This window comes from Echiichthys vipera (genome assembly GCF_963691815.1).
Source record: "Echiichthys vipera genome assembly, chromosome: 13".
Taxonomy (NCBI): domain Eukaryota; kingdom Metazoa; phylum Chordata; class Actinopteri; order Perciformes; family Trachinidae; genus Echiichthys; species Echiichthys vipera.
The window spans coordinates 3,030,037-3,045,764 of record NC_139838.1 but is presented as its reverse complement, the minus strand read 5'-3'; the positions used below and the strand labels follow the sequence as shown (position 1 = coordinate 3,045,764).

Below are 15,728 nucleotides of genomic sequence, written 5' to 3'. Positions count from 1 at the left end.
AATCTACATCACCACGTTCCCAGATATGAGAATGATATAAAGAATAACATTTCAAAGATGCAACATTTTAAATATGTGTAATATAAAGGTTACTCTGTTAAGGAGAATATCATTATAGGAAATATGTAAAATGTACATTTGTAGGTAGACTCAAAGTGAGTTATGGAAATCTTTGAGTCTTAAATATTTCAAAATGTTGTCTCATGGATGTTCTAGCAAGATACATTTTTATTTCTCCTACAACGGTCAATCATGAATTTTGGAAATTCTTCAGTGATTTTTCTTTTGTGTGACATCAGGTCAGAGTGTGCCAGGGTAAAGAACCCCCACATCTGCTGAGTCTCTTCAAATCCAAACCCCTCATTGTATATAAGAGTGGTACGTCCCGCCTCAGAGGCCACAAACGCTCGCCTCCAACCAGACTCTTCCAGGTCCGACGGAACCTGGGCACCATCACTAGAATCGCTGAGGTGAGGATTTTCCTCCTGCATTATTACAGAGTAGATATTTACAATGGGTATTTTAAGATGGTGAATGTCACATGTTTCAGGTTGATGCGGTTGCCTCCAGTCTGAACTCTAATGATGCCTTCCTGCTGAAGATGTCTGATGGCCGGGGCTATCTGTGGGTGGGCAAAGGGGCCAGTAAAGAAGAGGAACAAGGAGCCGTCCACATGAGTAAAGAGCTGAACTGCAACAGTGAACGCATCATGGAAGGAAATGAACCAGGTCATCATCTATGTTTGACTTGTATCTAAAGATGATAATGTGTCTCTGTTAGCAACTCAAACACATTCTACTGAGGGTGGAGCCTGCATTGGGATGAAATTCAAAACAAACATGCTGACAGTTAAAATGCTAGTAATATACATGAATGTTACGTCCAGTGTCCATTATTTTCATTCTATATACGAACATAACGTTTATATAGCTGACGCTTTTAGGAAGGCAACTCACGACTTACTACAAGAAGTGTGTTCAACCATGGGGTGGCTGTGGCTCAGAGGTAGAGCGGATCGCGCTACATTCGCGAAATTGCCGGTTTGATCCCCGGCTCTACAGTCCATATGTCAAAATGTTAGCCAATCGTGCCAGTACATATAAATGAGCAGAAACTGCTATATGTATGTTTATTTTTTGCTTTTTAATGCATTTTTTTATTTTAGGGCACAGCTAAAGATTGACAGGAAATGGCTGAGAGTGAAGGGGGCCAACAGTTGAACCCAGGTCACTGTGGGGAGGACGTATCCTCTATTCTCTTTTCCCATGTCTCCTTTGTATCGCTTTTATTGCATGAACTGCTTTGATGTCTTTGTCATCACCTGTGCTTGCTCCAATTGTTTGCAATATGTTTGTATGTATTTTTCCCTTTTGTTTAGGCCGGCTGTAATGACAAAGGTAATGTAATTTATTTTATTAATTTTTCAAATGTATTTTAGGTTGCCTATTGACAACTTGCCGCTGTAGTCCCTACAGCTGCTCCTTTTACTGTACGGTTAATTAAAGGGAAAAAGTGTAAACAAATAAACTAAACTTAACATTAGAGGGTGCCTGCTCTACTAGGTGAGCTGAGGGCACCCCTCAACTGCTACATTTTAGTAAGAAGAGAGGGGGGTCTTTTTGAGTTATTTTCAATTTATTTTTTTTACTCTTTTTATTGATTATGGGCCATTGTGCAGTCTGAAGGCTCTGTTGCTCTGCTGGGTGTGGAAGTTTGGGAGAACTTGGGTAGGTAGATGTAGAGGACAACAGCCTGGACCAGAACCTGTGTTGCCTATTAGGTCAGGAACGGGCATATCCTCCAGATGTTGTGAAGCATGAATCTGCAGGAGCGCGTCCTCGCAGTGATGTTGGCAGCAAAAGATAGCTGGTCATCTAATGTTACACCAAGGTTCCTTACAGTCCAAGATGCAGACACCAAGGAGTCCCAGATGCTGACGGAGAGGCTTTCATATGATGCAATTTGTGCCAATCCATCTTCTCAACTCTACTGCTGTGTGTGTGTGGAAACTAAAACAGTTGTGGGAGGCTATCTGACTTGTGGGTTGTTGTTGTGGATGGATGAACGAGGACCTCTTTGGGTTGCAGTGCTTCCCAGTTTTTTGAAAAAAAAAAAAGTTTTATACATTCATTTACTGCTGACTCCTCACTCCTCTTCAGCCAGTAGGGGTCACAACAACTGCGTCAATTACACAGCAAAACTTGGAAGCTTTAGCTCACCTGGTAGAGCATGTTCGTGAAATTCAAAGGCTGAAACCTTACTACAATGACTGAAGCCTGAGCACCAGGGTAGCAATTGCTTTGAAATATGAATACAGATCCGATATAAAGTATGCCTGATTCTGTTTTATAAATATCAATCATTGTGGTGCAAATGCACTAGCTTCATTTTCACTCCCACGATTATTGGCTAGACTGGCAATGCTGGTTCTGGTGCCCTTGGCGCAGCCAAAACACAGCACAGATTCACATTGTGGAATCCAGTTAAAGTTAAATTCATTATTTCTGTTGACTTAAAATTATTTTTTTTGATACTTTTTATTTAGTATTTACAGACAAAACAAAAATGAAAACATGGGGGCTTATATATAATAATCAGTGTCTTTACAATTTAGTGTGTAGCCCCTCAATTGTTTTGGTAAAATCAGTCCATTTCTCCCATTTCCTGGAAAAGGTTTCTCCTCTAGATCGGAGAGAGAGTCATCTTTTCCATTAAACACATTTCCTTCACGTTGTCCATCCATTGGTTAATGCTTGGAGATTCTGTTTTATACCAGCATTTTGTTATAACTTTTTTACAAGCCATCAACAGTATTTTACACAGATACCAGTATTTTTTCATAACCACATTTTCTTTTATCTTCTCATCTTCATCCGCTTATCCAGGGTCGGGTCGTGAGTGCAGCAGCTTTAGCAGGGGACCCCAAACTTCCCTTTCTCGGGCCACATTAACCAGCTCTAACTGGGGGATCTCGAGGCGTTCCCAGGCCAGTGTGGAGATTTAATCTCTCTACCTAGTCCTGGGTCTTCCCCGAGGCCTCCTCCCAGCTGGACGTGCCTGGAACACCTCCCTGGGGAGGCGCCCAGGGGGCATCCTTACTAGATGCCTGAACCACCTCAATTTGTTTCCTATGTCCCCCAATATTGCCTGAATCTGGAAACTTTCCATCTTGGCCTCTGTCTTTCCATCTTGCCTGATATAGAGGGCAGCATGTAGAGACTAGGAACTTTACTTGAGCTGCGTTGTTTCAGATTAGGCAATGACAGCCCCCCCTCTTCTTTGGGTAATTGCATTGTCTTATACCTGACCCTCTGTCTCTTACCGGTCCAGATAAATCTAGATATAAGTTTATCCCAGTGTCTGAACTGTGTTTCTGGAATTATCTGTGGGATGGATTGGAAAAGATATAAAAGTCTCGGTACCACATTCATTTTTATTACCTTGATTAGTGTCTCAAAGTCCGTGTTACAGTTTTTTTTGATTGCTTTGACCTGGTTGAAGAAACTGGTAACCTCTCAGTCTTCATCATCACTCTCTCAGCAGAGCAAAAGACACCTCTTGCAAATGAGTTAACCCATTGTCATTGCTTTGACACACTTCCCGCATCCTTTTGCAAATCAGTTAACGCAGATGTCATTCAAGCAGTCCAAACTCCACTGCTTTAGCTGTGGTAACCAAACAGAACATATATGTCCCAATCTCTTAGACACTTCTTGACCAGTTTGAAATCACTGAAGCACCTGTTTGACACTGCTTCACAAAACTTTTCAATTTGCAATCAGTCTGCAGGCTTCCTCCATACTCTCCATTTTTAAATCCTATAGAGGAATTCTTCAGTGCATGGAGATGGAAGGTTTACGATTCAAGATTGAATCGTAAAGTGTAGCCGCAGTAAGTTACAGTACCACAAAATAAGTGATGTAGTGGTGGTATAAAGTGACAGTGTAGTATAGCAGCATTTCTTACTGAAGTAAGTGACAGTACAACATCGCCACTATGACCAGATGCCCTTGATCGATGCAATGACCGCTGCTGCCCAAGATATAGATGCAGATGCATGCCAAGGCTGGATCAGGCATGCAAGAAGATTTTTCCCTAGGTGCATCGCAAGAGAAAATAGTGCGATGTAGATGAGGCCATGTGTCCCATTCGTCAAGAGAGAATTGACTAGAAGAGATTTTTTTCTTTATCGTACAGAATTTCTATTTTTATTTTCCTTATGTCTTACACAGTGATGGATTTTTATACTATATATGGGGTTTCTGTTGGAATATTTCATTTCTTAGCTACAATCTCAAAAAAAAAAAAAAGAATGAATATTGCATTCAATAAAATTTGAAAAATCATTGTATATGATTCTGGATCTATGTTTTGCAAGAAAGCAAATTGGCACTGAAATGTAAGCTGCTGACCAGTAATGCAGCACTGATTCACATTGAGAGCTGAATTTTGTATTTTGATGCCCCTTGTCTAATGACTGATTGGAAGCGCTTATGCACTTGTGTGCAAGTTGTGTTGTTTGAGGGCAAAATTTGCTTTTGGTCCATATGTTAAATGTTTTGGCGGAGGTGGAGCCTTTTGCAGGCAAAATGAGTCATTTTGACCGTTGGTGCCACGGTTTAGGCCTTTGCGTTAACAGTTTTGAAGAATGTGTATTTTGAGTCGACTACTGCGTCAAAGCAATAAAAAAAAACTGTAAAAGCAGACTACCGCCCGCTATCTGTCTTGATATTATTTTTAATGTTTTTATAATTCATTTCTAATGTTTTAATGTGGTCTTTTGCCAATACCACACCCAGGTATTTAATTACTTTGGAATTCCATATAATTTAATATTTTTCTCCTATTTTTACCTATTTCTCGGCCTGGGGAATAATTCAGCATAAGAATTTGTGTTTTTGCTATGTTTAATTTATAACCTGAGCATTTGCCATAATCTTTTAATATTGACATCAAATTAGGAAATGTTCTATCTGAGTCTTGAAGAGCCACAGCGAAGAGCCCTATCCGATGTTCCTGCTGTCCTATATGGAATCCTTTTAGGTTGTTGCTTTGTCTGATCAATTGTGCCAGCAGCTCAATTAATATAGCAAACAAGGTAGGGCTAAACCAACATCCTTGGCGAGTTCCTCGCTGTAAAGTAAATCTGTCAGTTAGGTGTCCATTATCTTTTATCCCCGCTGTTGGTTCTTGGTACAGGCCTTGGATACATTGTATAATTCGTTCATGTATCCCTAGTTTTCTCCAAAACCTGATACAGAAACCTCCAATTGACACAGTCGAAGGCCTTTTCTGCGTCGAGGCTCACAAGTACTGCTCTCAGGCCCTTTCTTTGGATCTGGTCTATTATGTGGAGAATACGTCTGATGTTATCCTGAGTCTGCCTACCTGTAATAAAACCTGACTGATCTTCATCAATCAAGTCAGACATAAATCGAATCTTCTTGAAATTATTGAAGTAAAAATCTTTAATCCACATTTAGGATTGAAATAGGTCTATAGGATTCGCAAAGTTCTTTATATTTACCTTGCTTTGGAATAACTAAGATTATGGCCTCTTTCCAAGGGGGAGGCAGTTTGCCCTCTGCCAGAGTCTGATTGAAAGAATTCATGAGTAGCGGGGTTAATCCCTCCCTAAATGTTTTATACCACTCGCTGGGGAATTCGTCACTACCTGGCGTTTTTTTTTTATTTTAATCTACTAATTGCAGCATCTACTTCTTTTTTTCGTGATGCTGGAAATTATTTTTTTATTTTGCTCTTTTCCAATATCAGGCAAGTCCAAGGAATCAAGGAATTCTTTCATTTCGCACTCTCTTTTTGCTGTGGGTTGGGTGTATAAGTTTTCATAGTAATCTTTAAAAACCCTTTCTATTTCTTCGGGCTCAAATAGTAATTGTTTCGTTACATGGTCTCTAATCTCATGTATTGTGTGAGAAGCTTGCTGGACCTTAAGACTTCTTGCCAAATATTTAGTTGCCTTAGATCCAGATTCATAACAAGTCTGTTTAGTGAATCTTAGTTTTTTCTCGACCTCTTGACTTAGGATGTTATCTATCTGCCGTCTCACATTGATTATTTGTTGTAAAGCCGGATCATCTTTTTTATTTTTATGTTGCTGTTCCAGTATTATAAATTGTTTAACCAATTTCTTATAGTCTTCCTCTCTAGTCTTTTTTTGGTAAGCTGCCCTCGCTATTAACCTTCCTCTCATTACAGCTTTTACCGTATCCCAAAGTATGGTAGGATCCACTGGACTGTCTAAGTTGTCCTCTATGCAGCATTTAATTTCTTTCTTAACCTCCTCCTGTGTTTTCTGGTTATTCAGCATACCCACATTTAGTCTCCAGAGTGTATTTTTATTTCTCCTAGTTAGATGGAGATTGAGGTAAATAATACTGTGGTCAGATAAGTCAGTTACCCCTATTTTACATTCCTCTACTCTATATCTGTCTATTGTGTTCATAAAAAAATAGTCTATTCTGGCGTACTCCGAGTGTGGGGCAGAATAATGTGTGTAGTCCTCCTCTAACGGATGGAGTTCTCTCCAAACATCGAACATCCCCAATTCAATGATATTTTGAAATATGAGTCTTAGTTCTCTTGGTATTAGTTGTGTCCAATTTGGCATACAGGATCATGTTGAAATCCCCCGCATGTATAAGAATTCCTTCATTTTCCTGGGCTATGATGTCAAACAATAATTTCAAAAATGTTCTATCAGAGTTGGGTGGGACATAGACATTGACCAAGGTAACTAAATGATTATCCAATTCCCCTACTGCTATTACATATCTCCCTTTTTTGTCAATTTTTACCTCATCAAAGAAATGAATGACAGAGTTTGAAATTAATATGGTGATTCCTCTCTTAGGACCTTTCTTAAAAGAAATAAAGGAGGTATTTTTAAATCCATATTTCCTCAGTTTATCATGTTCTTGCTGATTTAGATGTGTTTCTTCCAAATATATCACTTGAATTTCTTCTTTCCTAATTTTTGCCATTACTTTTCCTCTTTTAATTACATTGTTCAACCCATTCACATTTAAGGACGCTATACTCACGTTGTTACTCTGCATAAGCCTGTGAATGTTCTCATTTGTCCAGGTCATCGTTATCCTCAAAGCAATTTCAGTCAAAAGCAACTGGACTTGGTTATTTGTCTAGGAAGACATTTCACCTCTCATCCGAGAGGCTTCATCAGTTCATGTACGCATCTGACCAGGCTGGGACTGGTCAAACTAACTGGTGTGAGATCCAGGTATTTAACCTCTCACAAGACCGATGATGTCACTGAAATCCTTTGTGCTCCAAGTGCCAACGGCCGTCGTTAGAGTGGCAGCGTTGTCCCAAGCTAAGGTCCCCCCATCCAACCTCACCACTGAGGAGAGAAAAGCAGTAACAGCACTGAGCAAAGACCACAGCATCACAATCCTTCCAGCAAACAAGGGTAGATGCACAGTTGTTTTCAATACAACTGATTATCAGGGAAAGATCTCTGCACTACTCAGTGACTCTAACACTTATGAAACTCTGAAACGAGACCCTACTAGCGGTTACAAAAAGTCATTAGCAAATCACAATATTACAGGCTTTACCCCCAGGACTCAACCCCCTGCTTATATGGACTCCCAAAAATCCATAAATCCTCAGGCCCATTGTCAGCATCATAAACTCGGTCACTTATACCATTGCCAAGCATGTTGCCAATATTCTGGCACAACTGGTGGGCAACACCCCACGCCACACCCAAAACGCCATAGACTTTGTGAACAAAGTCCGAGACCTAAAAATGGATCCAGATGAAACCATGGTATCCTATGACGTGACTTCCTTGTTCACCTGTATTCCAACCATGGAGGCCTTGGCCACATTAAGAGAGCGGCTCACGCAGGACAACTCGTGTGGCTACCCCAGCTGGACATCTGTGAAAACGGCAGCTGCTTCCAGAAAGAAAACCAAAGTGGTTGAGAAAGAAAAAGAAAACAAGAGAAACAACATAGTCATTCCGTATGTGGCTGGGGTATCAGAGAAACTCAGGAGGATCTTCAACAAACACTGCATCCCTGTGTATTTCAAACCCGGTAACACACTCAGACAGAGACTAGTACATCCTAAGGACAGAACACCACACACCCACAAAAGCTATCTGGTTTATGCTGTTCGATGCAATGAGGAATGCAAATATCTCTACATTGGAGAAACAAAACAACCACTGCATAAACGCATGGCCCAACACAGGTCGTTAAGACTCAATAGAGCACTAACGTAGTCAATACCAACTTCCCACCAACGACTGCCACTCTAACGACGGCCGTTGGCACTTGGAGCACAGAGGGTTTCAGTGACCATTCATTGGCCTTGTGAGAGGTTAAATACCTTGATCTCACACCAGTTAGTTGGACCAGTCCCAGCCTGGTCAGATGCATACATGAACTGATGAAGCCTCTTGGATGAGAGGTGAAATGTCTTCCTAGACAAATAACCAAGTCCAGTTGCTTTTGACTAAAAGTGCTTTGATGGTTACTCTGCATCAATTATAGCAGTAAAGACAAAGGAAAACATCAGTAGCCCCACTAACAGTGCCAAAACGGTGGCATGGAACAAACATATCAAAAATAACGGGTGAACTTTCAAACAGTAGAGGATCTTTCCGTCCTCCCACGAACTGATCCTGTTGGTGGATCTAGGGAAAACCCCTAGATGAAGGGGGGCCTAACTTAGAAATGACAGGGCCTACAGTGAGGGTTATAGTCATTCTAAATGAGTCCGATGTTAGGAAAAAAAAGTAACCCAGATCTCAGATAGTCGCCTTTCTTTTAGCATAGGAATAGCAGGGTAACCATTATTCTGACAACTAAAAACACCGGTTTAATCAGAACATTCCTACCGGTTTTGTTTCATTATTTAATCGTTGGTCTTTAGTCAAAGAATCTTCGGTACTCTTGCAGCTTTTCCTTGGCTCGTGCAGCTGCTGTTGAGTAGCTCCTCCGGGGTCCCTCGTTGCACTGCCACTCCATGGCTGAGCGGAGCCGTGACTCCAACCCGACCGCCGCCCCCGCCGTGGTTGTGTGTGTCTTCTCCGCGAGCCCGCATCTCTCTACAATTCCAGAAAGTTCACAATAATGGGCCTTGGCTGGGCTCCATCCGCTGGTTTCTGTGCAAGTGACCGATGCGCTCTTTGAATTTTGAAGTTCACGTCTGAGCAGGTCTTGAACAAACTTGGCCACAGACTCGCCCTCTTCTCCCTCTGTAACTCCGTAGATGCAGAGATTATTTCTCCCCGATCTGGATTCCAGAGCAGTTAACTTATCCTGCAGTGCTTTTTGTTCTCCCAGTGAGATGAGAGCGCTGTTAGCGTCCTGTGCCCAATTCTCCAGCTTTTCAATCCGTGACTCAGCCTCGTTGATCTTTCCGCTCTGTAGTTGCTGCTCCGTGGCGACCTTAGCAAGTTGTTGGTGTATGTCCTGTTAGAAATCCTCCAAGTCTTTTTTCACATCGCTCCTCAGCGTTTCACCAAATGAGCGAAGAGCATCTTATATTTCTGTTTTCAAATCCCTTATCTCCTTGCTGATGATTTCAAGGTCTGACCCCATGTCCGCCTCACTTGCAGTGAGGTGTGTTAAGTCATGGCCGCCATCGTCCTACGTTTCACGGTTAGCTAGCGGTTCTTCCATTTCGTCTGTCGTCGTGTTTTTAGTCTGAGCGAGTCGAGTTTTCCTTCCCATTCCAGCTTATCCCCGGTCACATTACAGTCTGTATGATTGCTAGCTTTAGTTATTTGAGTTTTCGGGGGGTTTTAAACTTGACTATCGAGAGCTCTGGTGCCACGCAGCCTACCACGCCATGTCCAAACCGGAAGCCCAAAATTATTGTTTTATTTGATTGCCTTGCTGCCCTGGCATGCCACTAAAAAGATGAAATCCAAAGCCTGCTGAGTAGAGATTTTTATGTGGAGTTATATTGTTAACTGTGTTGGTATTTTAATACATGTTTCTTTAATTCAAGTCCATATGCTTTCTTTGTTTGTTTGTAGGTCATTTTACAGACAAGAAATGCAATAGTGAAAATAGCAATCATATGTTTTGGTGTAAAACAGACACTTTCCTTGAGAATCATGATCTAAATTATTTTTAAAAAAAATGGTGAATGGTGAAGCCCTAGTTTCCGCTGAGCCAGTCTCCTTGCTTATTGCTGGTTTTCTAAGCGCTGTTTAGACACAAGCTGGCCTGCTGCACAGCATCTGTGTATTCTCAAATGTCAGTGTGTGTTGTGTGTTGCAGCTGATCTCTGGGAAGCATTAGGGGGGAAGGCAGAGTACCAGACCTCAGAAAGACTGGAGAGTCAGACCATGACTCACCTTCCTCGTCTATTTGGATGTTCCAATAAGACCGGCAGATTCATAGTAAGCATTTGACCCAAACCTATTTGTTTTCTAGTCAATTCTATCATCACTCCCTCATCTAAATGATGCTTCATTGAAGTCTCTATTCCACTTCATTCAAGTCTCTATTCCACTAGCATGTACTATCTTATTTCCTGCTATAGATAACACATAATAACAATTTCCTTTTGACACACATTTCTACACTTACCCGTGGTGTTCCTCATGTTATGAATCGAATCCCAGTTCAGTCTGTGAAAAACGCTGCACTGAGTGGAAGGAGATGTGGAGCAGTATTCTAACGAGTGCTGTCATGTGTGCAGATTGAGGAGGTTCCAGGGGAGTTCACACAGGATGACCTGGCTGAAGATGATGTGATGTTGCTGGATGTGTGGGACCAGGTATACAGCACTGTAAGATTATCTCAGGACAAGCTTAGAGTGACTTTAACACACAATTTATTGTTGCAGGTGTTTGTCTGGATTGGAAAGGATGCCAATGAGGTGGAGAAGACTGAATCAGTCAAATCCGGTGAGCTTAGTTTATTATGTTTAAGAAGAGAGAAGTCATGCTTGTTCCAGATTTAAGCTCAGCATACACTGTACAAGTTTTTAAATATTATTTAATTCTACCCAAACACTGTACGAGTAAATCTTCCGTGATGTAAAGGCAAAGCTCACAGTTTATGTGCTCACACTGTACAGTCTGATCATCAAGCCACAACCTGAGAACTCACACTACTTGTCAAATGTAAAATAAAATAAAATAAATAGAAAATGAACAGCCTTTGTGGTGCTTTGCACCCGCCACTGTCTGTCAGGCACACACAGCCCAGGGTGAGAGGATGTATTTCCACACATTCACAGTGCAATTAAAAAGAATAAATAGTCGAAGAATGTACGAGTAAAACGTATTTTGCAGTTCACGTTTATAGCCTATTTTAAGCAAAAAAAATGTGTATACATAATTTTTTTTTTTAATTAAAAAAACGAAACTCCGAATACTGAAAATTAAAAACGAATACCTACTCAACGAAGAAATATTTGAATATTCGGCTCTAGCCAAAAAACTAACGAGTATTTTTTTCCAAGTGGTGATTTTTACACTAACTACTCCTTAATTTGATTTAGAGAAAATGTGCTATATTGTGATATATATTATCAGAATATGAAATGACCTATATCGTGATATGAGATTTTTGTCATATCGCCCAGACCTAGAGGCAACTGCTTTTTCTAAGAGTTTTTAAAACTCCTATCTAATGTGATCAGGGAGGAGAGTGAGGGGAGACAGGCCATGACCAGGGTTATTGCGGGCCGGTAGTTTGCACTTGTATTGATGTTTTGTCTATAAAATATGGCTATTTCCCCACTACACCAATGAAGGCATAAGTTATCCATGGTCTGATTTAGTAAAAGAATTCCTTTGGTATTTGCCATGTCTTAGTTATGCAGAGAAAGTCCAGATGATTGTCAGTTATGAATTCATTGAGTATTAGGACTTTGCTGTTTAGGGACCGGGTCTTTAACAGAGCAACTTTTAGGTGTTGTTGGATTTGGACAGGCTGAGGTGCTTTGGCTATCGAGCGGAGGCAGGCAGATCGCATTTGTAGTCGTTTGTTGTTGCATCAGCAACAGCTGGGTAGAAACATGCCTTCCAGCTCCAGACTACAAACACAGAGAGGGAGGACACATGCAGGGAAAAACAGACAGAGGGAGACAAAAGGGAGAAGGGCAGGACTGGGATCCTGACAAGTAGCCTGGATTAATGAGTCTGTCACTCTACCAACCATGAGTGAGATGTAGAGAGACAACATGTGTTATATACATATAGTGGTTGGACTCTCTGTATGTATGGTTTATAGAGATCTTGGAAATTTTCACAGGAATGTGGTTGATTCTGAAGAGTTTTAACTTAATGGGCCGGTCATGAACATCACGCGGCTGCGCAGGGCAGTCTGCCGGCCGACCGGGAAATCTCCTGGTCTTCCCGATGGCAAAAGCTCAGATTGACAAGCAGTGAACAAGGCAACGCTCTTTCACATCCGGGGACAAAGTGGGACTAACAGACAGGAAACACCTGTGTCGGCTTTTAGCAGCTTTAATTGACTGCCTGTCCCTCTTACTAGCATGCTGCCCTGTTACTTTCAGACACTCTGTTAGCCACTTTATGCTGGTGCTTAAGCTTTTAGCTACTTTCCATCTGTAGTCCCTGGGCCACTGAAAGGACAATAAAAAAATCTAGAATCACCACTACAAATTGACCAGCAACGCCAATGCAGGCGTATGCAAACACAGAAGTACACACAGCTTTTGGGTTTAAGACTCACTCCATAAATGTGTTGGCTTTTGTAGAGTTGCTGATAAAAGCCAATAGGTAGGAAAGTGTTAATAGGTTTTTATTACTCACCATCAGGTGAGCTCTAACTCAACATAAATTGTGGCTTTATAGCCAGAGACACAATAATCACTCTTTCAATTGGACATATGATAAGGAAGTAACCACTGGCACAACAACTTTACACGAGGTCTCTTATATCCAAATAGTCATTCCTCTTCTACAGGCAGGAGATTTGCAGACTATGTGTAGAGCTGTCCAGAAATTACACTGTATACACAAACACCTTCCTCAATACAGCCTTACAAATTTTAATCATAAAAGATTTTAAATAAAAATGTTTTATTTAACATTAAATCAAAAGGCTATGGACACCACTGTGAATGCAGGTTGTCCACTACTTGGAAAAACTCGAGCAGCTGGACCCCAGTTTCCTCCAGTCTGCATGTTGAGGTGTCCTTGGCACTGAACCTACGTATATGTCAATTTCCATTGATACCTGACTTGGGGCTTTAGCTCCCAGGCAGCAGGATGGATCCGATAATTGTCTGATACATTTAATTGGACTGTTCATTTTGTTTTACAGAGCGATTGTTAATCCATTTATATTTGTTGTGTTAGGAGATCCAGTCATTGTATAAAACCGTTAACTCTTAATGCCACATGAGGTCCCTGCTTACATTTGTCACTGATTTCCTGGAAACACCCACACGCAGTTGTGGGCTGTGTTGTAACAGTGATTCTTTGTGTCCTCTGCAGCCAAAGAGTACATAGAGGCTGATCCTAGCGGCCGGGAGATGCAGACTCCAGTGGTGGTGGTTAAACAAGGCCATGAACCTCCCACCTTCACAGGCTGGTTCCTGGCCTGGGACCCCTCCTGCTGGGACTCTGTCACATGGGGCATGAAGTCCATGAATGTTTAGATTATACAGATATATTGATCCACCCAGAAAAAACAAAATATTCTCCTTTATACATTGCAAATGAAAATTAGAGAACAAAGTATTAATACTTGATTTTTTTCTGAAATGTTATTTTTTATTGTTAATAATTTGATAGAATATCCTCTGACTATACTACTGCCGTACAATTTATTTATTTTTTAATATTCAAGGCACTTCAACAAAAACCTTTATTTTGTAAAAAAAAAAAAAGAAAAAGTGATTGAAATTAGAGAACAGTGTTCATTGTGTCAGAAGAGAAGATTTCAAAAATGTTTTCTTCTACAGGATTAAAAAATGAACTGCTTCACCTGTTTAACAGTGTGACAGGGGACATTATCGTGCATGAGAATTGCAGCTGATTGGAGACAATTGCAGTGAAGGTATTTCATGATGCTGAAGGAGGTTCACATAAACATTTGCATTCACCCTGTCATGTAGCTGTACAAAGGCCCAACTCCTGCTGCAGAAAACATCCCCCAAACCATGACACTTTCTCATCCAAATTACACACTTTGGGTTCAGTCTTTCCCCGGACGTACGCCCAACATAATGTTTCCATCAGACCAAAATAAAGTGAACGTTCTCTAATCACTGAAGTCACTCTGGACCAGTTCTCCTCTGTCCACACAACATGCTCCTCAGCAAAGACAAGTCTATCCTTTTTATTATTTCTGCTGATAAGAGGTTTGGTCACTGCAGAGTGGGCTTTCAGTCCAAAAAGTCTTAAACGGCGAGATCCTCGTCCTGTTCAGAACTGAACTGGAGACCAACAATGTGTTGTTTTTATTAAATAAAAAATTTAAGAATAAATCAAGTATTAAAAACGTGTTCTCTTATTTTGATCTCCAGTGTATAATCAATATGATAATGAATAAAGTCAGTGTCCCTTCAAAATGTGTATCCTGTGGCTTTTTTTGTTTTGTATGAAAATTGTGTTTGTATATTTATTTACCACACAGAGGCGTTCAACCCACATGCAGGCACAACTTTTATTGACATGGAATGCTCCCACTGTTTGTTTTGTATCTATTGATGTGTTGGGCCTTGACAGTGGCTACCAAACTGTCACAGTTTGGCATCTTAATGGTGGCACAACAGGAAAGGGTTGGGACTCACTGGTCTGTGCTTTGCTTTGGAAGTACTGTAGCTCGTTTAGAATCATTCTTGTAAAACTATTTAATTTGTCAGTTATTTTTATCCAAAAATACTTTAAAAGTTAACAATATGAGATTGATATTGATCTTCTACTCTCTCCGTTGGAATGAAAGGCAATGAGATGTTGAGCTATTCTTGTAGAGGAGTCTGGCAGACAGTTATCTCTGTAGAACAGTTTATGTTATGTGCTGATGGCACATTAAGCCTCTGATTAGACTAAGCACCAACACATTATTAGTCAGCTGAAATTGAATTCAATTCAAATCATAACAAAAGTTATCACAGAACACTTTACATATCCAGTAGGTCAAAACCGCACTCTATGACTTATTTATGATTTATAGAGACCCACCAATTCCCCCATGAGCAGCAACAAGTTGCACTATCTTTAATAATAGTCATAATAATTATAGTTATTATATACAGTATTAATCCAGCAATCTTGTGCACACAGTGGCAACAAAAACCTTCCCTTCAACAGGCAGGAACGTCGAACAGACTCATCTCTATGCAGGACGGACATCTGTCTTGACCTTGGGAAGAGAGAAAGACAGACAGTTGCAGGGAAGTAAGCAACCGCAGAATTAACATTAACAATAATAATAATAAATATAATATAATAGATATAAAAATATATCTAGTAATTGTAATGCCTAATAGGTTATGGCAGTTAATATACTAGAACAGTACTGAAACAGTATACTATAGTTAAGGTGATAGAGATATGAATAATAATAATTATGGTGGTATATATGATAAATGATATGAATAGTAGCACTAATACTTCTAGAAAAATGATTAATAGTGTTATTATGGCAGTGAATATTAGAATGAATAAGTAATGATAATATGAACAATAATGATAATAGCGTCATGCAGGACCACGGCAGCAGGCACCACCACGATCA

At 40.5% G+C, this 15,728-nt stretch overlaps 1 protein-coding gene across 1 annotated transcript in view; it reads left to right on the top strand.

Annotated features, from left to right (window-relative positions):
* scin (scinderin) overlaps positions 1-14,492 on the top strand; it is a gene marked incomplete at its 5' end in the record, with an annotated part of 50,637 nt that extends 36,145 nt beyond the window's left edge. Inside the window, 6 exons of the mRNA XM_083925477.1 lie at positions 300-470; positions 551-728; positions 10,284-10,405; positions 10,708-10,785; positions 10,855-10,915; positions 13,481-14,492. Coding sequence (XP_083781603.1) covers positions 300-470; positions 551-728; positions 10,284-10,405; positions 10,708-10,785; positions 10,855-10,915; positions 13,481-13,644 — 774 coding nt within the window. The 3' untranslated portion in view covers positions 13,645-14,492. The remainder of the gene's footprint in view (positions 1-299; positions 471-550; positions 729-10,283; positions 10,406-10,707; positions 10,786-10,854; positions 10,916-13,480) is intronic.
* Positions 14,493-15,728: the final 1,236 nt, after the last annotated feature.